The sequence below is a fragment of the Trachypithecus francoisi genome, unplaced genomic scaffold (genome assembly GCF_009764315.1).
Source record: "Trachypithecus francoisi isolate TF-2019V2 unplaced genomic scaffold, Tfra_2.0 Contig01585, whole genome shotgun sequence".
Lineage (NCBI taxonomy): Eukaryota > Metazoa > Chordata > Mammalia > Primates > Cercopithecidae > Trachypithecus > Trachypithecus francoisi.
Genome location: NW_022681444.1, coordinates 10081210 through 10107989, shown reverse-complemented (window position 1 = coordinate 10107989; position 26780 = coordinate 10081210). Strand labels below are relative to the sequence as shown.

The following is a 26780-nucleotide window of genomic DNA, read 5'->3' as shown; positions in this document are numbered from 1 at the left end:
AGTGTCCCAAAGAGCAGCATCGGTGACCCGTGTGTCCCAGATTCTGCTTCAACCAAGACGAGCCCCTGGGCCACACCTCCCAGGGGAGCCGGGACAGGCTATTTCTGCCATCTGCTCTGCCCGCTGTGTGGCCTGCCCACTGTGCCCAAGTTGGCTTCTGACTCATACCTGCTCCCAGCTCCCTTGGGGAGGGAAGCCTGTAGGGAAGACAGACTCAGTTTAACCTTGGCCCAGCTACTCCGGGAGGGTTTTCTGAGCCAGGCATTTGTTCTCTGTCCTGCACCCTCTTGTCCTGCACCGTCTTTTTCCAGTGGTGGTTGGGGAACAGGTGTCGGGGAGGGCTGATGGGGCCCCAGGCCCATCCTCTTACCTTGGAATTCTTCAATAGGCATCACTTGAGGAGATTTGGGCTTGAGCTGGAAAAGTTTGTAGCCCTTGGCAGGGGCAGGGGCAGGGGCAGCAGCAGGGGTGCCCACAGCTTGGAGAGATGAGACACAGGTTCTTTCGTCTGCCATGGTCCCGCTGCCCAGGGAAGAGCCCAGCAAAGGCTTCCAAGCGGCCCTGGGCCAGCTCTAGGGCAGGCAGCCTTGTCGCCTGCTCAGATGTGAGGGAGGGAGAGGCCCCTCTGGCCTCAAATCACACAGCCCCTCTCCTCGAAGAGCCCAGGGAGGTGGGGCCCCTTCCTGAAGGAAACACCGCACATCCCGAGCTTGCAAATCAGCCCTGCCCTTGGGTCCCCTCTCTGAGACCATGGACACATCTGGCTGGATTACTCCCCCAAATGACTTCTGTAACCCCTGACACCCCCCACGCCCTGCTAAGGCCTTCTTGGAAGCCGAACGGCTTTTAGACGGATTGGTATCGTGTTGCACACCTGTCTCTTCCTCTCCCCACCTCCTCTTCAAACTTCCTGGAGCATCAAACCCGGAGACTAAACCTGGCATTTAAGGACTTTGGCATCTCCCTTCCTTTCTGAAACAATCTTCCTGCTCCAGCCAAAGTGAATCCTTCGCTGTCCCTGGAGTCCCACTCGCAAGTGCTGTCAAGCCAGGAACAGCGACGCCCTGCCCAGAATCCCACCGGGACCCCAGCGCCCTATCTGTGCGTGAGCAGCCACTGTCCCGGAAGCGTCACTGCCTTGGCTTCCCTATGGGGGGTCTGTGGTGGCCTGGTGGGCCCAGGGTAGGGAAGTGATGGCTCCCGTCAGCTTTGTCTCCATCACCAGAGAGGACTCCAGACCCAGGTCCTCCAGGTTTCTAGGAACCAACCATCCGACCCTCTCTAAATATGCTTCCAGCGCCAGAGCTTCCTGCCAGTAGAGGGCGCTCAAAGCCCGGCTCGCTGCTCAGAGCTGGGGCCGGAGGGAATTTGAACAGGTGAGCTGGAGGAACAGCTCACCACTTCCCTAGACCTCAGGCACGAATTCCCAGCCCAGGCTTGGTGAGCTGGGGCCAGGGACAATTTCCCTTCTGGAGAGTCAGGCAGGCCTGCGCGTTTCCTCGGCGTGTCTGTCTACGGCTACAGATGAGCCCGTGCGTCTCCTCCCATGTAACAGGAGGATGTCAGTGTCTTCCAGGACACCCCCCTCCCGCCTTTAACCCACACATTTTCCACTTTGTCAGGCTCCCTGCCATACCACTGCCAAGCCTTTGCCCTGGCTGGTCCTGCGGCCTGGAATATGCCACCTTCTCCCTTCACCCGCCACAGTCCACCCTCCGAGGTCTTACGGCCCCCGCTCCTGCAGGAAGCCCCCTCTGACTCTCTCTGATCCAGCAACTGCCCTGGTGTCCTGTGAGCAAGGGGGAGCTGGAAAGGGGGGTTCCTGTCGTGGGAGGCAGGACCTCCACTCGACTCCGAAGCCCTCGGAGGGAGTGCTGGTGGAAGGGCTTGGCATGGCGGTGCCACATGGAACCTCTCTAAGCTGGTGAAGTTTGGGGGCAGAGCTGGTAGACCTGCTCTACCAGGCCGCTCCCTCACCACCATGCCCTAGAGCTTCCCAGGCACCGACATTCTACACCTGTGCCCTCAGTTGGTTGCTGCGCCACCATCCCCCCCCCGACCCCAGGTCCCCACCACGCACCCCTGCTACTTCCACTACAGGGGGAGGGGCCTATGAGTCTAAGAGGGCACTTCCCCAGGGTCTCAGGCCCATTACAGGCCTTGCCCCCATACCTTCTGCACGGGCAGCCACCTGGGACCACCTGCTTGAGAGAGGGGCAGCCGTAGATGGCCTGGTCCACTCTTGGGGGGAAGAAGAGAAGAAACCAAGTTATGTGAGGGGGTGGTGCTGAGGGAAGCTGGGCACTTACTGAGGCACCACAGCCCCGCACCCCACAGGCCCCTTAAAGCAGCAGCACTATTAGGAGAGGTTCTGTCTACACTGGCCAAAGGAACTGGGTCCAAATCTACTACAGAGGCAGCATCTACACTATTGCGGTCTGTGGACAGCACATGCAGACTTAAAGCCAGATAGATGGGAGGTGGCCTCATGCCTGAGAATCTGCATATGCTTCAGTGAGACCCTTCTACACTCCCTGTGTGATTCCCGTTCTGACTGAAGGACAGAGCTAGACCAGGTCCCGTCTCTGGGCCCAGACCTCTCTGAGCTGATGTCTCTAATGGCTGCAAAGTGGGGCATGTGTTCCGGCCAAGATCTTAGATGTGTCCAGAAGTGTTCTGGAAGGCCTCCTTCCTGTCCAGCCCCAATCCAGGGACTGGAGCCACTCCCCAGCATCTGACCTGCTTCCCTGATCACCGCCCTTCTACCTTCCTGACCCCTGGCCTGGGCCCATTTTCACCAGGGACCCCAGCATGAATCAGCCCCCAAATGCCACAGTGCTCAGCCCCTAGACTAACAGGACACCCAGCCAGGAAGGCAGGCAGGGCTGGCAAAGAACTGTCCTGTGCCCAGATTTCAAAGGAGAAACCCGGGGGACAGGGGAGGGCTGCTGTTTCCGCTCCTTGAAGGGATTATACACAATGGTGGCTGCGGGGAAAGAAAAGGAAAAGCTCCCAGCTAACAAGGGCTGAAGGCTTCCCAGCTGGGAGCGGAGAGCTTTGGACATCAATTGACTTTAATATGATGTTCAGTGGGAAGATGAGGCCGCCAGGCCCAAATTGGCAAGGGCTTAATTAGAGCCACGAGAAAGCCAGCCCTGAAGGCACTTGCTTCGGAGTCTGTCTCCCTCCACCCTCCGTGGCCAAGCCCAGGAGAGGATGAGTGTCTCCAGCGGCCTTTTCCGCCCCCAGCGCTGTCCTCCAGACAGCTTGACATTGGCAGGCGGGAGAAACATCTGGCCCAGGAGTTCAGAGGCCCAGCTGGACTCTGGTCAAAGAGCCCAAAGCACCTGTTGGGAGGCATCCGGGGATATTCAGGATCTTTCAGGGACCAGGGTCTTGGGGAAGGAGACAGTCCTGGCTGGGCTGCCCAGGGACACACTCAGGTGTGCAGAAAGCAAGTTCTCGCCATGGCCTGTGTGCTGTGCCAAGGCCCCATGGAAGCCTGGTCTGTTCCTTTGGAACTGGGAAGCCCTGCAAGCCAGGCCTTAAAGATCACACTACCTGGCTGGGCACAGTGGCTCACGCCTGGAATCCCAGCACTTTGGGAGGCTGAGGCGGGTGGATCAGTTGAGGTCAGGAGTTCGATACCAGCCTGACCAGCATGGTGAAACCCCATCTCTACTAAAAAGACAAAAATTAGCTGGACCCGGTGACAGGTGCTTGTAATCCCAGCTACTTGGGAGGCTGAGGCAGGAGAATTGCATGAACCCGGGAGGCGGAGGTTGCGGTGAGCTGAGGTCGCACCATTGCACTCCAGCCTCGGCGACAAGAGCGAAGCTCCATCTCAAAAATAAATAAATAAATAGATAGATAAATAAATAAAGATAGCACTACCTCATAGCCCCTGGAGGCTTCAGGGCAACAGCTTTGGGTGGCTGAGTTGGCGCACCCTGAGTTCAAATCCTGCCTGTGCCTCTCCATAATCCCGGGACATCGGGCAGCTGCCTCTTTTTCTTTTTCCTTCTGAAACAGCTGGATTGAGGTATAATTTACATATCACAAAATCCAGCTGCTTCTTCCTAAGCCTTGATCCCCTCACCTGTGGGACTAGGAAAATAACAGCCTCCATCTCACAGAGCTGTGACCCCAGAATATAATGATACGATGATAGGAGCACAGCCTTTAGCCCGGGAGAACTCACACTCAGCAACTGCAATGATCGTTTTTATCAATGGGGGCTCTGGACAGGGGCTTCGGTTGCTGAAGAAGAGGGAGGAGCCCCTAGATGTGGGCTGTGGGGGCCACTGACTGTCACATTGGAGCCACCTCCTACCTTAATGTCCTGCTTCTTGACACAGGGCTGAGGGTGCAGAGCAACACTGTCTTGCCAAGAGGGAGGGTGTGCCTTCTGCTCACCGAGGGGATCCTGGGGACCCTCGCCTCCCCCACATTTACCACTTCGGCCTCTGACTTTTCCTCTTTAATTCCCAAGTTTGCACAATCTGCCCAGCCTCCCACAGCTGCCCTGGCACCAAGTCAGAAGCAGCTCCGCAAATGGATTCAAGGTTCCTCTGTGTGTGCGTGTGTGTGCGCGCACATGTGTGTGTTTGTGTACGTGTGTGTGCATGCGTGTGTGTGTGTGCATGCATGTGTGTGTGCGTGTGTACACTTGCACATGTGATATGGAGAGTATCTGGCCTCCCAGCCAGACCACTGTTTGGAGGCAGGCACAGCACCCACCACCACTGTTTCTGCTTCTGTCTGCCCACCACAGGCTCAGTAGCCAAGCACAGGTCCCCTGTGGCTGGGCCAACCTATGTCTGAAGTCCAGAATTCTCAGAGTGACCCACGTCCTCCACTCCAAGGAGGATTCCTGGGCCAGGAGGCTTCCCTGAAATCCTCCAATCTTTTGGCTACCCCTGCCTCCTGTAAATGCCTCCTGCAGAAAAGGAAGGATGTAGAAAGAAGTGGGGTGTGCCGCCCCCTGGGGAGCTGCTCTGGATGGTCTAGGAAGGAGGAAGTCTTTCTCTCAGCATTTGCCCGCGCCTGGGGAGCCTGAGTGCCCACCCAGCCACACTCCAAGGCAGGAGCTGATGGAGAGGACTCTGCCCTTTAGAAATACCACCCCTCCAGGGGGAAGGGGCAGTGGGGCAGGTCCTCTTGGATCAGAGAGAGGGAGGGCCAGGGCACTACCCAAGGGGTCAGGAGTCCCCACCAGGTCCTCCCTGCAGGGTGGTGGGGGACAGGATATGGCAGGTTATTGGAGCACCCCTCCCCGGCTGGGACCAGGAAGAATTCCCCTTGGTCATTGTCTTCCTGGAGCCCTCTGGGGAGGAAAAATCCTTTCAGACCCCTGGCACCTGCAGTGTGCAGAGTCCAGGGACACTCCCAAGCTGAGTGCAGGTGAGAGCAGAGGCCTACCCCAGCACCCCCAGCCTTGAATGTATGTGAATCCCTCCTTTGGAGGGGAGTGAGAACCAGGTTTCCATGCTTGTCTGTGGCAGACCCCTGAGGGGGCAGGACGTCTGGCCCTGGCCTGGCCTTGCACTACACACGCAGCCCCCACATTCCCAGCAGCCAAACCCAACTCCACAGGCTCCCTCTGCCCACTGATCAGAGACACTTGCTTTCTGGGCTAACCCTGCTCCATCCATCGCACCGGCGCGCTGCTGAGGGGTTAAGGACAGAGAGGCCCTGGGGGCCAGGTGGGGGCAGGGTGTGGGCGGGGCTCCAGCCACCGTGGAGGCAGAAGCACCACTGGGAGACAAGGCCGGTCTTCGGCTGCATGTCAGGATGGCTTTGCTGCCCCCAGCACCTTTCCTCCCAGTTCCTGCAGCTGTCTGGCCACACTGGTGTGGGAGACCTTCTAGGCAATGGCTTGAAGGGCAGGAGGAAGACGATTTCGGAAGCTGAACTGACCCTTGAATCCCCTGGTTGGGCTCAGGAACAGGTTGGCCCAGGTGACCTGGAAGCCCCTTTGGCCTGTGGCCTCCCAGCTCTAGGGTTCTACCGTTTCTATTCTAAGAGCCAAGCCCCTGCTCTCCCGCACGGGGCTGCCGACCCTCCTACCCCAAGAGAGGCAGGGACCCAGGCTAGAAGCAGCAGAGGGTGGGATGGCAGGGGTCACTGTACCCTGGCACCCACCTGTGGGCTGTGGGGTGCTGGGAGCCGTGGGGGCCCAGGCAGTGGACGTGAAGGGGACAGGAGCAGTGGGGGCCCCTGTCATGGCTGTGGTGGCCGCAGCGGCCACAGGGCCTTTGGGGTCAGGGTCTTTCTGGGACCTGCTGATGCCTGGTGAGAGATGGGAAAAGCAAGAGAGGGTGGGGGGATTGCTGGGGTGGGGACACCACAGAGAAGCAACTTACGACGGCTGTGCAGGACAGCGTCCCTGCAGGGTCCGGCTTCTTTCTGGCGCCCTCTCGGCCCACTGGCTTCCCAGTCAGGGGCCCTCTGGGTCTGGGAGGGACAACTCGGGTGGGATGTGGGGCCTCACGGAGCCCTGGTGGAGGCTGACAGTGCACCCCAGAAGCATTTCTGAGATTTGGGGTCTGCTCCCGGCTGGCTCTTTGACATTGGCCAGTCCTTTCCTGCTGCCTCTCGGAGCAGATGGCGACCTCCCGGGGGAGGGGTTTGCAAGGCTGAAATGAGAGACTGTGCCTGGCACCCTGTGAGTGTTTGGGGACAGTCTCGATGACATTCACTGATAACCTGTGGGCACCATGTCACCCTCACCCTCCTGGGGAACTCTCAGGACCCCCACCTCCTGCAGATGGCCCTCCTTGGTCCAACTCCCCTGGGATCTGAGCTGACCTGGACGAGCAGAGCCCTGGGCCAAGCTGGCTGCAGAGGCTGCCCAGAGGGAGGCTGCCCCCACAGTCAGGCTGGGGGGTGGATTCTGCCCCTGGTGGGGGAAGGTCACCCCACTCTTGCCTGGCAGGAGAGACTCCTCTCCCAGATCCAGGTGAGAGAAGAGGCCCGGGTGGCAGGAGGAGCAGGGAGCCCACCCGGGGCCAAGGGACCTACAAAAGGTCCTGTCCCGTTTTCCAAAGCAGCACTGATGGAGCTCCTGGGAGAGCGTGAGAGTTGCTGGACAGCAGTCCGCAGCAACATGACACATGACACATGGCATATGATGTGGAGGGGAGAGGTGGAGGGGGGAGAGGTGGAGGGGGGAGAGGTGGAGAAGCAGATGGGGCATAATTAGAGGAGGGAGTGAATAGGCCCAAGTCCCAGAGGGGACACCAAAGCCCCTTTTTTCTCTCCTGCTTTTTCCAGGACATGCAAAGAGGGGCCCTGGCTGCCCTCCCTGGGCATGTACTTACTGCCAAAGGAACCTGCAGCTGCACCTGCGGAAGAGAGAGGGGCGTGAGCTGGCTGCCCCAGGGGAAGGGGCCTGGCTGTCACCTCCCTGCAGAGGGGCCAGCAGGGCAGGGGAGCGCCTGGAGGTGCTCCTCCCTCAAGAGCACCTGCTGCACCACACAGCTGCTAGCAATGATGACCTGCAGGGTGTGGGGACCGGGGTGGATTATCCAGTTCCATCCTCACTGCAGCCCTGGGAGGGAGGAACCACTATTGGCCCATTTTGCAGATGGAGACACTGAATCTCAGAGCCGTGACTTGCCCTTGGGGACATGCTGACAGGTGCCAAACGCTCCACTGGGAGCTTCATACACACTCCTATTTTAGATTTTTGGGCCCTCCAGTGCAGGACAAGGACGTTATATGGAGTGTTCCTGTCTCAGAAGTGCAGTGTGGCTGGAAAACTCGCTGAGAAACCACGGGAGCGGCGGTCGCGGGTGGTGTGCGTCCCACGTGCCAGGCACGGTGTCAGCATCCCCTACATGAACCGTGCCGTCCTCATAAGAACCCCATGAGGGAGTTTCCTTACGGTCCTGATTCTACAGCTGAGGACACGTGGCTGGGGGAGAAATATAGCTGGGAGTGGGCGAGGCCTGACTCGAATCTGGGTGTCTCTGTGTGTCCAGGGGATGGGGGAGGCCTATGATCTTGGTGTGACCAGTGGCCTCGAAATCCTGGGGTGAGATTCATCCCAGTTGCAAAAGGAAGGAGCTGGTGCCACAGCTTTCTCCACAGTGTTCCCAAGAAAGGATGCTGTAGGATCGGCAGTGGGACGTGTGGCTCATGGACTTCTCCTGGGCCTGGGAGGACGAGCCCATCCCCACCCACTCCTTCCTCCACCTCTGTGTCTGGGCAGGCACCTGCTAGACCCTGAGGACACCTCAGGGTGCAGCCACAGTAAGCACCACCAGGACTGGGTGGTGACCAAGTGAGGCTCCGTGGGGACAGGCGGGACATCAGGCAGGGCACAGGGAGGTCCTGGGGCCTCTAAGTTGGGCCCTGGAGGGTGATGATGGGCTGGCCAGGTGGGGGCAGAGGGGTAAGGAGGTGGGAAGACATTGGGAGTGAGGGCTGCTGCAAGGCTGAGGATGGCATTGGGAGAGACCTGGGGGGATGGAGGGAAGTTGGAAGAACGTGGGGGAGAGGAGGGATTCCAGTCAAGGTGACCGCCAGACTTGCAGCTTGGCCCTGTGTGTGTTGGTGCCACTTACTGAGGACGGGTCACGGCAGGGGCAGGGTGAGGGCAAAATTAGCCTCTGTGTCTCCTTGGGCTGTTTCCTGTTGGTGCCCCAGAGAAGGCAGGAGACTCAGGTGCTGAGGACAGCAGCGCCTGTAAATATCAGAAGAAACTCCTCCTTCCTGGGGCTTGGGGCCCTCAAAAGCAATTCCCAGGGACTCTCAGGTGGGGCCAGCTCCAGGAGTCTCCCCTAAATAAGGAAGCCCCAGCTGTGCAGCCCCTACAGGCCTGTCTGTCCATCGCTGGCTAGACCGGTGGTGGTGAGGGTGGGGACAGTGGATCCTCCTAGGTGTGACCTGCAGCTAAGTGTCTCAGGTGGCCAGAGACGAGCAGAGGGAGGCCTTGCAGAACCTCCAGAGGCAGGAGGCAAGTGGAAGAAGAAAAAAGTCAGAAATGGCCAGACGTGGTGGCTCATACCTATAATTCCAGCACTTTGGGAGACTAAGACAGGAGGATTACTAGAGCTGAGGATCTCGAGACCAGCCTGGGCAACATGGCAAAGCCTTTTCCCTACAAAAAACACAAAAATTACCCGGGCCTGGTGGCATGCACCTGTGGTCCCAGCTACTTGGGAGGCTGAAGTGGAGGATCGCTTAAGCCCAGGAGGTTGAGGTTACAGTGAGCCATGATTGTGCCACTGCACTCCAGTGAGAAACCTATCTATAAGAAAAAAAAAAAAAAAAAAAAAAAAGGAGGGTGTGATGATGGAGAGAACAGGGCAGAAAGGAGGGAAGGGAGAGAGGCCCTCAGGATAGACAAAGGGGAAGCAAATTTGTGAGTCAGGGAGAGAGGGACGGCCACTAAAGAGAGACCTCAGGAAAGGGTTTGGACCACAAAGAGATGGGGATGGCAAGCTGGGAGGAGGCAGTGGCTGGAGTGGGCTGTCAGCCCCCGGAGCGCTCTTTGTGCCTTTGAAGACCCGAGAGTGCTGTTTGGTGCCTGCCAAGTCACCCCTTCAAAGGCCTGTCTCACCGCCTGCTGTAGCACACGCGTGACATGCCTGTCATGGCCTCTGCACATGGCTCTCAGCTTTGATCAGCCTAAAGTCACATAAATCTTCCACCCGTCGAGGGAGGATGTCCAGATGGGGTGCAGGAGCCCACTTCCCAGGCCTGGTGTGGGCATCAGATCCAGTAGCTGCCCTAAGCCCTGGCGTTGGCATGCAACTCACTGTGAAACCTGGGAGGGCCCCGAGGTTTGCTGGGCCTCAGTCTGCTCATCTGGACAATGGACCATAATAAGGACTGCACCCTGTGGGGCTGTGTGAGGTGGAAGCGAGATACACAAAGTGCCTAGGAGGGCCTTGGGCACCAACCACGCACTTGAGAACGGCCAGCATCCGTAAAGTGGCAGCCGTGGGGGTCAGGGAGAGCCCACCCCAGGGACAGTCTGTGGCCTTCTCCACTTGCAGCCCAGGGGCTTCCTGGCATTCTGATTTCATGGAGACAGCGTGGACTACGCTGGGGTCCCCCTGAGTGGGGGTCCTCAGAAGGGGGTCTACGATGCAGATGCGAGTGGGCAGACCCTGAGGATGGCTCCCTGGCATGGCTGGGTGAGGACAGGAGAGGGGTGGGCAGAGAGCACATGCGGGGACTCTGGTGCAGGCCGTAGAGGACACATCTGTAAAATGGGATGACAGGAGCTCAGCTCCCAGGGGTTGCTCTGAGGATGGAGGAAGTGCTGAACACGCAAGCACTTGGCTTTTGTGGCTTGCTCCAAACACCCCAGAGATGCTCATGATCAGGGATGACGCTACTGATCCCCTCACCTGAAGTGGGGGTCCCACCCCATCACTCCCTGCCATCCCACGGGGGCCTCCTGCCAGCTGTCAGGGTTAAGAAGGGGAAGGGCTGCAGAAATGCTGTTCATCTCAGGTTTCCCTGCGGACCAGGGCTGGAAGGGCAGCTTAGCGTTCGGTGGGATGCAGGTGTGCTAGCGGGACTTGCTACAAGACCTGGTGCTTGGGAGCTGTAGAACAGTGTGTGTGTGGGGGCAGCATGCATGCATGTGTGCTTCTGTGCATGCACGTCTTTGTGCATTTATATGTATGCCCATGCCTGTGCATGCATGCTCGTGTGTTTCTGTGCATGTGCACACGTATGTGCCTGTGTGCAGGTATGTGTGCATGTGTATGATCCATAGCTCCTGGGATGGATAGGCTGGGAAGACTACAGCTATGCAGGCTTGTGGCCCCGGGGAATGGCACGTACAGGCGTTGGGAGAGCCGTGGGGCAGCGGCAGGTAGGAGCCGGCCCGCCAGGACCGGGTGCGGAAATTCTTCTTGCACTTGCCGCAGTCGGGGCCGGTGGTGTTGTGCTCGCACTCGCACTGCAGGCTGCCCTCGCGCATGGAGCACAGGTTGGCGTGCAGGTTGCACTTGCACCTGGTGAGACACCGAGAGGGCAGAGATGTCAGAGAGCTCGTGGGCAGCCTGGCCTGGCCTCTGGGGAAAGGAGAGCCTCCCAGGAGGGGCTCAGGAGGGTGTTAGGCCGCCCAGGAAGAAACCCTGGAGACCACCAGCCCAACTTTTAGGCCAGAAACTCCTTGATTCCCCTTCCTGTGGAGAGATCAACGCCGTGTTCCGAAGGCCGCGCCTGCACTCACTGCGCGGCTCTCCTCTCCGCTCCGATGCTGGTTTCAAGGATTCCTCACATCTCAGTTGGGGAGAGTGATGGTACTCCCTGGTCCCAGATGCTAGATTCTTAGTAATGCAGCTTCTGATCACCTAGCTTTTGACTGAGGTGGGTTGATGGGTGGCAGAGGCTGCTGCCAGCCCCTGGTGGAGACAGGGACCTGGCCACGGGCTGCACCTCACTGTGTGGAAAGGCACCTGGCCACGGGCTGCACCTCACTGTGTGGAAAGGCACCTGGCCACGGGCTGCACCTCACTGTGTGGAAAGGCACCTGGCCACGGGCTGCACCTCACTGTGTGGAAAGGCACCTGGCCACGGGCTGCACCTCACTGTGTGGAAAGGCACCTGGCCACGGGCTGCACCTCACTGTGTGGAAAGGCACCTGGCTTCGGGCTGGACCTCTGCTGTCAGCTTGTGGTCCACGGCCACACCCTTGAGGGTGACAGAACCTCCAACTCCCACACCCCCATCAGTTCATTCACACATGTATTATTCATCCATTCATTCAAATATTTATAGGGGACTCATTATTCCGAAAACTGGTAAATAAAGGGAAAGAATCAAGCATTTATCCTGCCTGTCCTATATAAACTGCACCTCGGGGTAACCGAAAGTTGATGAGGGGAAGCTTCTTTTTTGTAGAAGCATTTCACAGGAGAATTTGCAGTCCCTGATGAATGAATGGCTCCAGGCACGGAGCCGCACCAGCCCAGAATTTCCCACTGCGAGGTCAGCAGACAGTGAGCGTCTCTAGAAGAACGCACCCTCACCCGAAGCCAAAGCAATTGAACCTGAATCAGATCAAGCCTCTAGACCGAGCTGTGAGCACAGAGGAAAGACAGAGGACATGGCCGGGCGTGGTGGCTCAAGCCTGTAATCCCAGCACTTTGGGAGGCCGAGACAGGCGGATCACAAGGTCAGGAGATCGAGACCATCCTGGCTAACCCGGTGAAACCCCGTCTCTACTAAAAAATACAAAAAAACTAGCCGGGCGAGGTGGCAGGTGCCTATAGTCCCAGCTACTTGGGAGGCTGAGGCAGGAGAATGGCGTGAACCCGAAAGGCGGAGTTTGCAGTGAGCTGAGATCCGGCCACTGCACTCCAGTTTGGGTGACAGAGCGAGACTCCGTCTCAAAAAAAAAAAAAAAGACAGAGGACAGAGCATCGCCCTAAACGACACCAGGGGACGCCATCTGCAAGATCTGGACTGGAGGAATCTCCGGCAGTAATACCCACTTTTTTCAAGGGATGAGTTGACTGGAGAAAAAATTGATATGGAAAAAGGATGGACCTAGAGCAGGAGAAACCTCAAAAGTATACCAATTAATGGCAGACGTGAAGCCTCTCTGGCCCTTGGTTCAAACATCCTGTAAAATCAAACACGCAAACAAATGGAACGTGTATTTATGGGATAACTGGAAATTTGGACATTGCCTATATTAGATGATATTAAATTAATGTTTACTAGGTGTGATGATGATATTGTGGTTATGTTTTTTAAAGTCCTTATCTTTTAGAGAACCACACAGGCCAGGCATGGTGGTGCACACCTATAATCCCAGCACTTTAGGAGGCTGAGGCAGGAGGATCGATTGAGCCCAGGAATTTGAGGCCAGCCTGTGTAACATAGTGAGATCCTGTTTCTGCAAAAAATAAAAAAATTAGCCAGTGCGGTGGCGCATGCCTGCAGTCCTAGCTACTCAAGAGGCTAAGGCAGGAGTATCCCTTGAGCCCAGGAGTTCGAGGCTTCAGTGAGCTATGTTTGCGTCACTGCACTCCAGCCTGGGAGACAGAGCAAGACTCTGTCTCCAGAAAAAAAAAAAAAAGAAAAAAAAGGGCCAGGTGTGGTGGCTCACACCTGTAATCCCAGCACTTTGGGAGGCCAAGGCAGGCAGATCACCTGAGGTCAGGAATTCAAGACCAGTCTGTCCAACATGGTGAAACCCCATCTCCACTAAAAATACAAAATTAACCAAGTGTGGTGGTGCATCTGGTAATCCCAGCTACTTGGGAGGCTGAGGCAGGAGAATCACTTGAACCCAGGAGACAGAGGTTGCAGTGAGCCATTGCACCACTGTACTCCAGCCTGGGAGACAGAGCGAGACTCCATCTCAAAAAAAAAAAAAAAAAAAAAAGAAAAGAAAAAAAAGGAGAGACAGCTACACACAGAAATATTTACAGATGAAATTATCTGATGGGCAGAGGTACAGATGAAACAGGAAGGTTCACTAGTTGATAACTGCAGTCGGGTGAGAGGCACACAGGGGTTCGTCATAGCAGATTCTGTCTTCTTTTGTGTTGGAAATTCTCCATAACAAAAAGTGAAAGAGAGAGAGTGTGTGCTCTATATTCTGATACGGGAAGATTTCCAAGATATATTGTCAATATTTGGAAAAAGCAAATTGCAGAACAATGGGTTTAGTAGAATCCTATTTTTATTAAAATATGCAAAGAAAAATATTTATCAGGCACCTGTTATGTGGCAGGGGCTCTGAGCTGGGAACAGTGAGTATAATGTCAACAAAGCAGATGGCTCCCTGCCCTGATGGTGCTTTGGGTCTAGCTGGGAGACAATGAACAAAATCAGTGATTGGAGGGGACAGGGAGGGAGGATAAATCGGTGGCAGACAGGGATTTTTTGGGTAGTGAAACCATTGTTGATGATGCCACAATGGTAGATACCTGGCATTATGCATATGGCAAAACCCACGGAAGTGTCCAACACAGAGTGAGTCCTGATGTAAACAACAGGCTCTAGTGAATGCTACTGTATCAGTGTTAGCTCATCATTGTAACACATATACTCCGCAATAGGGGAAACTGTGCAGGGGTGGTGGGGAAATGGGAACTTTCTGTACTATCTGCTCAATTTTCTGTAAACTTAAAACTGCTCTAAAAATAAAGTCTATTAATTATAAAAATAAGAATCACACACCTCTTCAAGTGTTCATTTCAACCGTTAAAAGAGCCCATGTGTTGTGCAAAGAAGGCACTAAGGGAGTCCAGGATTTTCAGGAAGAACAGTTTTAAACTAAGACCTGAAGGAGGATGAAGAGTTGCTGGGCCAGAAGGGGAGAACCTTCTAGAAAGAGGCAAGAGCATGAGGAAAGCCCTAGGGTTGAAAGGCGTTCCACCCGTGAGGTCTGCAACGAGGCTGGGGGGTGGAGGAGGCCAGACCAGGAGACAGAGGTGGGATTTTACTCTGCAAGCCTTTGACAGGTTAAGTGTGTCCTGCTTGGGCCGTATTTTATATTGCTGTGGCCGCTTCATGGAGATTGGTTTGTCTGGGAGACAAAAGCCTGGGCAGGGAGAGACCAGTGAGACCCTGTGAATACAGGCCTGGACCAGGGCAGGGCACCTGGTCCCACCCATTGCGCCTGGGGTACGCGGCATCTTTTTGTTTTTTGGGACAGAGTCTCATTCTGTCACCCAGGCCGGAGTGCCATGGCACAATCTTGGCTCACTGCAGCTTCCGCTTCCCCCTGACTGGCTCTCGTCCATTCAGAGATTGTCTTGAGGATGTGTAACTGGCATTTTCTTCTCTCTCCATGCTCCCCTTCCACTGGGCTGGGTGAGGCTTTTTGTTTTCTCACCTCACACCCCCCAAATTCTCCTGGACACCACAGGCTGCGAATCTCCCTCCTCGCGTCTGGCCTCCCTCATATATCAGTCCCGCCAGGCGCTTCATCTGAGCCCTCCTCCCTCGGCTCTGCCTCGCCTCTGTCCCCATCTGACTGGGAATGAAGGGTCCTCTGGGGGGCGCCTTCCAGAGCAAGGATCTGGGTGGGGAAACAGTGGCCCCTGTATCCACCAGCCCTGGAGCTCCCAGGTAACCCCCATCTGCCAGTTTTGGTCACCAGGGCTGCCTTCTTCCTTGGGGGCTTCTCTCTGTCCTCAAATTATCCTGCAGAATGGTTAGGGAAATTACGGTACATCCAGGTGATGGAATCCTTTTGTTTTTTGAGACAGGGTCTCACTCTTGTCACCCAGGTTGGAGTGCCGTGGCAAAACCTTGGCTCACTGCAACTTCTGCCTCTCGGGGTCAAGCGATCCTCCCGCCTCAGCCTCCTGAGTAGCTGGGACCACAGTCTCGTGCCACCATGCCCAGCTATTTTTATTTTTACTTTTTGTGGAGATGGGGCTCCCTGTGTTGCCCAGGCTGGTCTCAAACTCCTGGGTTCAAGCAATCTGCCCACCTCAGTCTCCCAAAGTGCTGGGATTACAGGTGTGAGCCACCGTGCCTGGCCTAAAGTTCATGTCTTAGAAACGTTATTTAGAGGCATGAGGTCAGGCCAGGGTGGAGAAGGTGGCAGGTTTCTGAGCTCACGCCTTTCCTCCCAGGAGAAGGAGAGAATCCTGCAGGCCCTGGACGGGCCGTGGGAGAGGGGGTACTCAGGAACCCACCGCTGTAGGTCACATGTGTCCACTGCGCTGTGATGCTCAGTTCCTAGGACAAAGGACGTCTCTGGAATTCTCTGGAACAGAATTCCAAGGCAGAGCAAGAGCCCTGGCCAGCAGTGCTAGCCACCGCTGAAGTCTGTGTTATTTTAACTCCATCTTCCCCTGAGAGCCTGGACACTAACCCTGCCGAGGTTTTACTGCAACACCAAGCTGAAATAAATAGAGCATTAAAAAGCCTCTTCACTCTTTCCCTGGCATTCCCGTCTCTCCATTGCCACACACGTGCTGCAGGACTGCTATGTGCTTAGCTCTGGGAGAGGCACAGAGGGGGACAGCAGACACCTATTGGTACGGGCGGCCCTTCTTTCTGGAGATGCCAGATCCCAGAGATGATGCTTGGCACAGAAAGTTCCCATGATTAAACCTTTTTGGTCAAGCATATGATGCTCTCCAAATCCCCTGACATCTGCTCCTTGATCCCACCTCACTCCACTGAGGGTCATAGTACGTCTCAGCAGATTAAAGGCTCTGACAAGACCTGCAGGGAAGAAACCTGTCTGACTTTGTCTAACAAGAGTTTGTCTGCAAAATCTGACCTGGGGAGGTTTTAATTCCCTTCTTCTGAATTCCTATCTAACACCCCCCTGAGCTGGCTGGAGAGGAGCACTGCAGCTGTATGGAACCGGGGATGTGCTCTGCACTGCTCGCCTGAAGAAGGGATATTTTTAGATATCAGCTACAGAAAGAAAAGATTGCCATCAACTTTGGGTGATCACATTGACCTTGGCTTAGTAAAGATGCATGGAAGACCGGCTGAATCCAAGAAGCATATTGTAACGGTGATAATAGGTAGCCATTGGCTGTCGGAGTTGGACAGGCTGGGTGGTGCAGGTGGGGAGTCACCCAAGGTCACATAGTTGGTTTCTCCTGACCCAAATCCAGATGTCCCTCCCCAGCTGGCTCTGCCCAGGCGCCATCCTGGCCAGCCCCTCCTATCAGTCCTGTCTTCCTCGGGAACAGCAGAAGATGTCCTGGCCTCTTCAACTCCATGGCTGAGCCCCAGAATGAGCACAGTGCTTCCTCTTCCAAAGGAGAAAACTGCCCTTCCTGGCAGGGCTGCAGGGAGGAGCTGGCACAGTGTGGGGAAAGGCTGGCAAGACTGGCACAGACATGGCACCTGGTCAATGCGGGTGCTTCTGGTCTCCCTGACTTTTGCAGGTCATTGTGAGTGGCACTGCCTCGGTGTCTGTGTGTGGACGTGGTGTTTGTGTATGACCTCTTGGCCTCTCTGACTCTCTCAGTGCACCTTTCTCCATGTCTCTGTCTTCTCCTGTCTCTTTGCCTCTCTCTCCACGTCTCTGTCCAGCAGATGTTCTCATCTTGCTTTCCTCTGGGCCTTTGCACATGCTGTTCCCTCTGCCTGGAATGTACTACAGGCTCCGCCCCTTCTCCTAGAGCTAATACTTAGAGGTGGTGAGAGATTCTAGGCCAAATGCCACTTCTTCAGGGAGGCCTTTCACGACCCCTACCTCCAATCAGCCCCTGCTACACTCTCCCCCTCCATAAAACTCACGATCAGCATTGGCTCCCAAAGTGGGGTGCACCAGATGACTGGGGAGATGGGCACACAGACTGTAAAACAGCTTCACAGGCTATTGTCTGTTTTTGAATACACAGTACGTTTTTTTAAATGTCAAACTCATAAGACCTGGGATCTCAAAAATACTACCTAAGTGAGGCCAAATTTTTAAAGTATATTAATTTAAAGAAATTATTAGATAAATAAATAAATAAAGAATATGGGAAACCCACATAAAAAGAATGAAGTTGGATCCTTCACACCACATACAAAAATTTAACTCAAAATGGATCAAAGACCTGCAAACTAGAAAACTCTTAGATGGAAACGTAGGCAGCCAGGCACGGTGGCTCATGCCTGTAATCTCAGCACTTTGGGATGCTGAGGCAGGCAGATCACCTGAGGTCAGGAGTTGAAGTTGGTCAACATAGTGAAACCTCTACTAAAAACACAAAAATTAGCCAGGTGTGGGTGTGGGTGCCTGTAATCCCAGCTACTTGGGAGGTCTTAAGGCATGAGAATCACTTGAACCCAGGAGGCAGAGGTTGCAGTGAGCTGAGAGGGCAGGTGTGAGCCACCGCACCTGGCCTAAAGACCATGTTTTAGAAATGTTATTTAGAAGCGTGAGGTCAGGCCAGGGTGACCTGGCCTCTGGCCTGAGCACAGAACGAGACTCTATGTCTTAGAAAAAAAAAAAAAAAAAAAAAGGAAACATAGCAGCAAATGTTCATGACCTTGAATTAAGCAATGGTTTCTTAGACAGGATGCCAAAAGCAAAAGCAACAGAAGAAAAAAACAGATACGTTAGACTTCATCAAAACTAAATATTGTTGTACTTCAGAGGACACTGTCAGGAAAGTGAAAAGACAACCCACAGAATGGGAGAAAAATTTGCAAGTCATGACATAGCTAAAAAGGAACTTACATCTAGAACATCTAATGAACACTTAAAACTCAATAATCAAATGACAAATAATCCAGTTTTTAAAATGAGGAAAGGATCTGCACGGACATTTCTCCGAAGAAGGCATACAAATGTCCAAGAAGCAGACGAAAAGATGCTCGACGTCACAGCCATCAGGGAAATGCAAACCAAAGCCATAATGAGATACCACTTCACACTTGCCAGGAGAGGCAGAGTCAAAGAGACAGATAATCACCTGCTGGTGATGATGCAGAGAAATCAGAACCCTCATACGCTGCTGCTGGTGGGAATGTAAAATTGTGCAGCTGCTTTGGAAAGTGGTCTGGAAGTTCTGCAAAAGGTGAACTGTGAGTTACCCAGTAATTCTACCTAGGTATATAACCAAGAGAAAGGGACACAAAATGTGTACACGAATGTTGGTAGCAGCATTGCTAATAATAGTCAAAAGGGGGGAACAACCCAATGTCCATCAACAGAAAAAAAAATGTGGTGTAAACAGGCAATGGAATACTATACAGCCATAAAAAGAAATGAAATACTGATCCACATTATGACATGGATGAACCTTGAAAACATTATGCCAAGTGAAAGCAGTCAGTGATGAAAGGCTACGTATTGTATAATTTCTTTCTCTTTCTTTCTTTTTCTTTCTTTCCTGCTTTCTTCTTTCTTTTCCCTTCCTTCCTTCTTTCCTTCTTTCCTTTCTTTCCTTCCTTCCTTCCTTCTTTCCTTTCTTTCTTTCTTTCTTTCCTTCCCTCCCTCCCTCCCTCCTTTTTCTTTCTTTCTTTCTTTCTTTCTTTTCTTTCTTTCTTTCTTTCTTTCTTTTCTTTTCTTTTCTTTCTTTTTTTCTTCTTTAGATGCAGTCTTGCTCTGTCACCCAGGCTGGAGGGCAATGGCATGATGTTGGCTCACTGCAACCTCCGCCTCCTAGGTTAAAGTGATTCTCTTCCCTCAGCCTCCTGAGCAGCTGGGATTACAGGCGCCCACCACCACACCTGGCTAATTTTTGTGTTTTTAGTAGAGATGGGGTTTTGCCATGTTGGCCAGGCTAGTCTTGAACTCCTGACCTCAAGTGATCCTCCCGGTAGGGCCTCCCAAAGTGCTGAGATTATAGGCGTGAAGCACTGGGCCCAGCCATATTATGTAATTTCATTTACACAAAATGTCTAGGATAAATAGATGGCATTTTTTTTTTTTTTTGAGACAGCGTCTTGCTCTGTTCCCCAGGCTGAGTGCAGTGGCACGATCACAGCTCACTGTAACTCCGTCTCCCAGGTTCAAGTGATTCTCCTGGCTCAGCCTCCCAAGTAGCTGGGATTACAGGCATGTGCCACCACGCCTGGCCAGAGTGTCTTTTTAGGGTGATGGAAATGTTCTAAAATCTGCTGTGGTGATGGTTGCACAACTCTGTGAATAACCTAAAAGCGACTGAATTGTACGCTTTAAATGTGTGGATTGTATGTGTGAATCACATCTGGCTAAAGCTGTGAGTGAATGAATGAATGGGGTGTGTGGAAACAGTGAAGGGCTTACCTGCATGCTGACAGCTTACAGGCTTTTCTTGCAGTATCTCTCCTAAAAATCTTCGGAGATTTGTTTTCCTATTTGTATAAACCTATCACATTGTGACCAGGCATGGTGGCTCATGCCTGTAATCCCAGCACTTTGGGAGGCTGAGGTGGGCGGATCACCTGAGGTCAGGAGTTCAAGACCAGCCTGACCAACACGGTGAAATCCCATCTACTAAAACTATAAACATTAGCCAGGTGTGGTGGCAGGTGCCTGTAATCCCAGTTACTCGGGAGGCTGAGGCAGGAGAATCACTTGAACCCAAGAGGTGGAGGTTGCAGTGAGCCGAGATCGCACCATTGCACTCCAGCCTGGGGGACAAGAGCAACACTTGGTCTCAACAAACAAACAAACAAACAAAAAACCCTATCACATTGTGCCTCAAAGGAAGGCTCCTGGGTAGAGAGCTGAGGTGTGAGTGCTCACTTTGCATGAAGAACTGTTCTGAGAGTGCCACCCGAATTAGCACAACAGCCCTTCACAGCAGTCCTCCAAATGACATGTCATTATTATCTCCATTGAGCAGATGGGGAAACTGAGACCTGGGGTGGTGAAGTGAGCTGCCTGAGGTTCCACAGTTGGTAAGGGGCAGAGGCAGGACTTGAATCCAGGCAGCTCAATTCAGAGCCAAACTTAGTGTCTGCGTTCCTGGGTGGCCCATGTGGCAGAAGCTGGGAGCCCTTGTGGTGCTGTTGGGCGGGGCTTCTGCCAGGCTCATGTTGCACACAGCTGTGTGGCCTGCACAATTTTTTTTTTTGAGACGGAGTCTCGCTCTGTCGCCCAGGCTGGAGTGCAGTGGCTGGATCTCAGCTCACTGCAAGCTCCGCCTCCCAGGTTTTTGCCATTCTCCTGCGTCAGCCTCCCGAGCAGCTGGGACTACAGGCGCCCGCCACCACGCCCGGCTAGTTTTTTGTATTTTTTTTTTTTTTTAGTAGAGACAGGGTTTCACCGTGTTAGCCAGGATGGTCTTGATCTCCTGACCTCATGATCCACCCGTCTTGGCCTCCCAAAGTGCTGGGATTACAGGCTTCAGCCACCGCGCCCGGCCGCCTGCACAAATTCTTAACCAACCAAGTCTCACTTTTCTCACCTGAAGAGCGGGAAACAATATCTTGCGTATGCCACAGGCTGCTACGAACACCAGTGACCCTGGCCCTGAGGAGAGATGTGGACCGCACCGGCCACATCACCCACGCTCATCGCGGCTGGGACGAAACAAAAGCCCTGGCACAGAGCGGTGGCCGCTGGGGTTTGTGTGCCTTCCTTTTGTCTTTCTGGGTGACTGTGAGATGGTAGCCCCATCCCCCGGGCCCCACTGGCCTGGGATCTTCTGCCAACGACTGTGTGACCTCAGGAAAGTTGCTGAATTTCACTCGGCCTCAGTTTCCTAATCTGTAAAATAAGGATGGCAGTAACACCTGCCTCATGGAGTTGTTGGAAGGATCAGCTGCGAGATAGTCTACAAAGCTCTTGCATAAGACAAAACAGGTGCCCAGGACATGCCAGTTTTCCATTTCTTATACTTAGGAGCTCCTAGAGCCAGGGATCCTCAGAACTTTCAATGAGTGAAGTTATCACCTCTTCATAGGAAGCTTATGCAGAGTATACTACTACTATCTCTATTTCACAGACAAGGAAACGAGGCAAGAGAAGTTAAGCAACTTGCCCAAGGTCACACAGCTGGTGAACCCCATTTTAGGAAGTGTCTCAAGCAGGCTGTGGGCAGAGCCTGAAGAGTCTCAGTGTGCTGGTTCCTGGACAGACACAGGCTCCTGGAACTGCAGCCACCCCACAGGTCCCCCAGACACAGGTCCACCCTTCCCCTCCCTGCGTCAGGCTGTCGGCCTTCTGTGATTTCTCTCCCCTATTCTGGAAGGCCCTTGGGAGATGAAGTAAATGAAATAAATAAGCAAGCACATAGAAATAATTGGCCGAGCGCTCACACGTGGACGGACGCCACGCATTCTTAACCAAATCCTCGTGAAAACCCAGAAGGCGCTGCCCTTCCCACTTTACAGGTGAGAATGTGAGGCTCAGATGGGTCAAGGGCCAGGGCTCTGGGTGGAAGAAGCAGGCTTGGCACCCAGGGCTGCATGGCACTAAAGCTGGATCTCACAGCCCCCTGCCCCCTGCGTCTCTCTCAGTGCTGGCTTTGCGTCCATACCATGGGGACAAAGAAGGCCAGGAAAGGGGCCACTAAGCCAGATGCCCCCATGCCTGCCATCCATGGCCTTGCTTACCAATTCTGTGGCCAAGCCACGGCCAAGGAAATGCAGCCACAGAAGAAGAAAGAAGCCCCCTTTGCCACATGCCCTCCCGGCACCAGCCTCTGCCTGGATCTGGACCTGGGTGGGCAGTCTGGGTCTGGACCTGGGTGGGCAGACTGGATGTGGACCCGGGTGGGCAGTCTGGATCTGGACCCGGGTGGGCAGTCTGGATCTGGACCCGGGTGGGCAGTCTGGGTCTGGACCCGGGTGGGCAGACTGGATGTGGACCCGGGTGGGCAGTCTGGGTCTGGACCCGGGTGGGCAGTCTGGGTCTGGACCTGGGTGGGCAGTCTGGGCTCCTGGCTGCACTCCAGCCCAGATATTTCCCCTTCTTCTGTGGGATCAATTTTCCCAAGGGAGTGCTCTCTGAATTTGACCCTCAGGAACCATGAATCTCGCAGAAAACCATCACCTGGGCCACCTGATCCCCCGACACAGCGCTTTTCAGCTCATCCATCAGAAAGGATGATTTAATAATGAACATAGAGACAGGGCAAGCTGGCCAGCCCATGAGGCAGACCCCTCCCAGGCCACCAGGGCTGTTTCCTCTCCACCCCTGCTCCATTGCAGAATCCCACGGCTTTAGCTCTTCAGACAGCAGCAGGAAGGCTCCATGGGACGGACACACACACACACACACACACACACACACACACACAGAGAGAGAGAGAGAGAGAGAGAGAGAGAGAGAGAGAGAGAGAGAGGCTGAGTCAGCAGCCAGATTCTCACCCAGGTTTTGCTACTGATTTGCTAGGTGACCTTGAGCAAGTCACTTCTCTGGGTTTAATTTTTGGTCAATGTCTAACACACTGCCTGGCACAGAGAAGGCGTTCAATGTTTGCGGAAAGAAGCAAGGGAGAAGGCGATAATGCAAGGGAGCTCTCTGTGCAGCATCCGGCACGGGGTACCTACTGGGTTAAAGGCCGGTGAGTGTCACGGCTGGGCTGCAGCATCAGGTTGCATGGTGGCCAGACAGACGGGTTCAAACCTCTGACCCCTCGGCTGGGCGCGGTGGCTCAAGCCTGTAATCCCAGCACTTTGGGAGACCGAGACGGGCGGATCACGAGGTCAGGAGATCGAGACCATCCTGGCTAACAGGGTGAAACCCCATCTCTACTAAATACAAAAAACTAGCTGGGCGTGGTGGCGGGCGTCTGTAGTCCCAGCTACTCGGGAGGCTGAGGCAGGAGAATGGTGTAAACCCGGGAGGCGGAGCTTGTAGTGAGCTGAGATCCAGCCATTGCACTCCAGCCTGGGCGACAGAGCAAGACTCCGTCGCAAAAAAAAAAAAAAAAAAAAGCCTCTGACCCCTCAAGCTGGGCAAAGGCAGGAAGGTGACCAGCCTGGGGAATCAGTCAGCGTCCTGTAACCCTAGGAAGTGGCTGTTTCCACGTGGCAGGGCTGTCAGGGGTCGAGCTGAGCTGGTACCCTCGAGTGCTCAGCACTGGGTCTGGCACAGAGCAAGTCTTCTGGAAATGTCAGCTATTATTATTGCTGCTATTGTCAACAGCCAACAGGTGATAGAGGGAGGGATGGAGATGAGAGTACAGGGGCTCCCAGGTGCAAAGATCGGCCTTACCTGGCAGCCCCGAGGTGCCTGGCCCCAAGGGCAGGGCCCCTTATTCATGCTGTCCCCTCCAACATCCACCCCAGAGCCTCTATCCGCAGCCTGCAGCTCCCCAAAATAGAGATAATCAACCTATTCTCCAGACCCCTGGGGCCGCCCACAAGGGGTGACACACCCACTGGCCTCTTGGAGGATTCAGTAATATGTTGCCAAATATTTATCCTTTATTTATTTACTTATTTTGAGATGGAATCTCGCTTTGTCATCTAGACTGGAGTGCAGTGGTTTGATCTTAGCTCCCTTCAACCTCCGCCTCCTGGGTTCAAGCAATTATCCTGCCTCAGCCTCCTGAATGGCTGGGAATTACAGGTTCCCACCACCACACCCGGCTAATTTTAGTATTTTTAGTAGAGATGGGGTTCCACCACGTTGGCCAGGCTGGTCTCGAACTCTTGACCTCAAATGATCCACCCACCTTAGCCTCCCAAAGTGCTGGAATTACAGGTATAAGCCACCATGCCCAGCCCTCACTGGCCTCTCAGGGTCATTGCCCCACAGAGCCCCATGCCACAATGATTGCCAGATTTCTGAAATAAAAATACAGGACACAGAGTTACGTTTGAATTTTAGGCCCGGTATAGCGGCTCATGCTTGTAATCCGAGCACTCTGGAAGACCCAGGCAGGAGGATTACCTGACAACAGGAGTTTGAGACCAGCCTGGGTAACATAGTGAGACTCCCATCTCTACAAAAAATTTTAAAAAACTCTAAATTTATCAGGGCATGGTGGTGAGCATCTATCTTCCTAGCTACTTAGGAGACGGAGACAGGAAGATCGCTTGAGTCCAGGAGGTTGAGGCTGCAGTGAGCCGTGACTGTGCCACTGCGCTGCTCTTCACCCTGGGTGACAGAGCAAGACCCTGTCTCTAAAAAAATTTTTTTTAGATAAATAACTACTGATTTTGTTAGTATAAGTATAGTTCATGAGATATTTGGGACATACTTATCCTAAAAAAACAGATTCCCTTGTTTATCTGAAATTCAGGTTTAACTGGGCATCCTGTCTTTCATCTGGCAGGCCCACGTGCTACCTTGCTCACCCGTGTGGCTGTCTGGCCCCTCTGCCTGGACCCTGACTTCTCTCACGGCCTGACATGGGGCGCACTCACTCGCTGGATGCTGGCCCTGCTACCAGCAAGGACAGAGTCACAGCCAGCTTCTCAGCTAAGTTTCCCTTTTTCTTGAATTGACAAGTCTCTACGAAGCCCCCGGAGACCACAACTGTTAGGAGGCAGCACCCGGCTTCACTTCCAGGGGAAAGCTCAGTCCAGACAACAGTTCTGCAGGAAACACTGCAGGCTCAGCTGGGGGCCCGACAGCCACATGAAGGATGACAGGGACCCTGGCCCGTGCCAGGCGGGAGCGTGCCCTGCCCTGCGGGGAGGGGCAGGCAGTGCCTAGGAGCTGCTGCGGGGGCACCATCTGGACCCGGGCCTGGCACCGTCACTCCACAAAAATCGTGAGCGGGGCCCTTCCCTCCTCCCAGGGAGAGAGGAGCGGGGGGTTTGGAGAGTCTCCCAGACAGGAGGGCGGGTGGAATGTAGGTCAACTCCTGGCTGCCGGAAAGAGTGATGTCATCCACTCCTTGGGGGGAACGATGGAGGAAGCGGTGAGTTTGGGTGAGCGAGCCAGGGATGGTGCCGGAGCTGGGCAGGGAGGAGGATGCCCCAGGGCTGGCTCCCTGCAAAGGCAAAGCCCCACAGGGATTTTAGAGGGTTCATGGCGATGGCTCTGAACTGGGGTGGGCAGGTGCTGGGCGGGGAGAGCTAGTCCCCAACTTCTCTCAAAGTACCTCCTTGTAGGACCATGGGGGTTGCTGGTCATTAATCACATTGCTTAGTCCTTCTTTCATGGTATGTTACCACCCATCCCCACATGATTACATGTCGGGTATACTGAGACTGGCCTCGAAGAGCTCTGGTACCTTGGGGGCTAAAGTTAGAGTACTATTTTAAAGCAGCCAGCAATGTTTTCCAATTTCTCTTGCCAGGTAGTGCATTTATCTTTGGGTGAACAGTGTTCTTTTTGTTTTTGGAAAAACATTTTTCATGAGCTTCTGGGTTATGGACAAAATAACCTAAAGCAAATCTCAGATCTTACGTTGGCCTGGAGATGCTCGCCTGGCAGGCTGGCGTGTTCTGCAGGATGAAGGAGAAGGCTGAAGCAACAAGGGCGCTACATTCCTGAGGACTCACAGAGCTGGGGTTGTGGGCCTGGACCGCAGTGAGGAAGGATGCCACCCTGGGAGGGGGCTGGGGGCTCACATGGCCAAGGGGCTTCCCCTCCCCAGCCAGTGGGTGGCCGTGGCCAACAGATGGACAGCCTCGAGGTTGGTGATGACTAATGGAAATCCTCTCAAGTCCTTTTTTTAAAATGTTTTTTTTTTAGACAGAGTCTTGCTCTGTCATCACCCAGGCTGGAGTGCAACGGCGTGATCTTGGCTCACTGCAACCTCCGCCTCCCAAGTTCAAGTGATTATCCTGCCTCAGCCTCCTGAGTTTCCAGGATTACAGGCACGCACCACTCTGCTCAGCTAATGTAAAAAAAATTTTTTTTTATTTTTGTATTTTTAGTCAAGATGAGGGTTTCACCGTGTTGGCCAGGCTGGTCTCGAACTCCCGACCTCAGGTGATCCAACCTCCCAAAGTGCTGGGGTTATAGGCATGAGCCACCGTGCCCGGCCTCAAGTCCTTCTTTTCTACATGGTAATTCCCATCTGCCATGCCCAGGCCTGAGTCAAGGTGTCATGAAACACTGTGACCTGGGGGTCTTGGTCTTCTTTGCGGGGTTGGGAGAAATGTGTCCTTGGCTCGGGCAAGCAGTATGGAGAGATGGGCAGCAGCCGGAGGCACAACAAATGGTCAGGAGGGAAGCCTGCAGAGGCCAGCTTGATTAAGAGGTAACAAGTGACCAGAGGACACACGGATTTGAGGATCATGGTGAAAGGAACATGGTAGCAAACTGGACTTCTAGCTAATTCACGGGATGGGGGAGCCTCAGGCACGAGAGGGAAGGAGGCTGTTGGATGGGAGAGAATTTGAGATCGTTTGGGTCAAAGGACTGCCATTCAAACCTGAGACCCTGAGAAAGCAGGGAACCAACGGCAGAGCTGTGGGGACAGAGGGGAGGTCTGGGCGGTCTGGGTCGGTCACCTGGTGCAGCCTGGCTTTTCCAGGGTAATGTG

General features: G+C 54.2%; 1 protein-coding gene across 10 annotated transcripts in view; it reads right to left on the bottom strand.

Annotated features, from left to right (window-relative positions):
- Nucleotides 1-26780, bottom strand: part of NTNG2 (netrin G2) — an 80494-nt gene that overhangs the window by 4909 nt on the left and 48805 nt on the right. For 6 of the 10 annotated variants that reach the window (XM_033194621.1, XM_033194625.1, XM_033194642.1 and 3 more), the window contains 5 exons: nucleotides 10807-10979; nucleotides 7323-7346; nucleotides 6145-6291; nucleotides 2173-2241; nucleotides 371-478 (listed from right to left, as the gene is read on the bottom strand). In XM_033194621.1, the coding sequence (XP_033050512.1) occupies nucleotides 371-478; nucleotides 2173-2241; nucleotides 6145-6291; nucleotides 7323-7346; nucleotides 10807-10979 (521 nt within the window). Of the gene's footprint in view, nucleotides 1-370; nucleotides 479-2172; nucleotides 2242-4024; nucleotides 6292-7322; nucleotides 7347-10806; nucleotides 10980-26780 lie in introns of those variants that run through there. The other 4 variants (XM_033194689.1, XM_033194678.1, XM_033194658.1 and 1 more) reach the window with 3 other exon arrangements.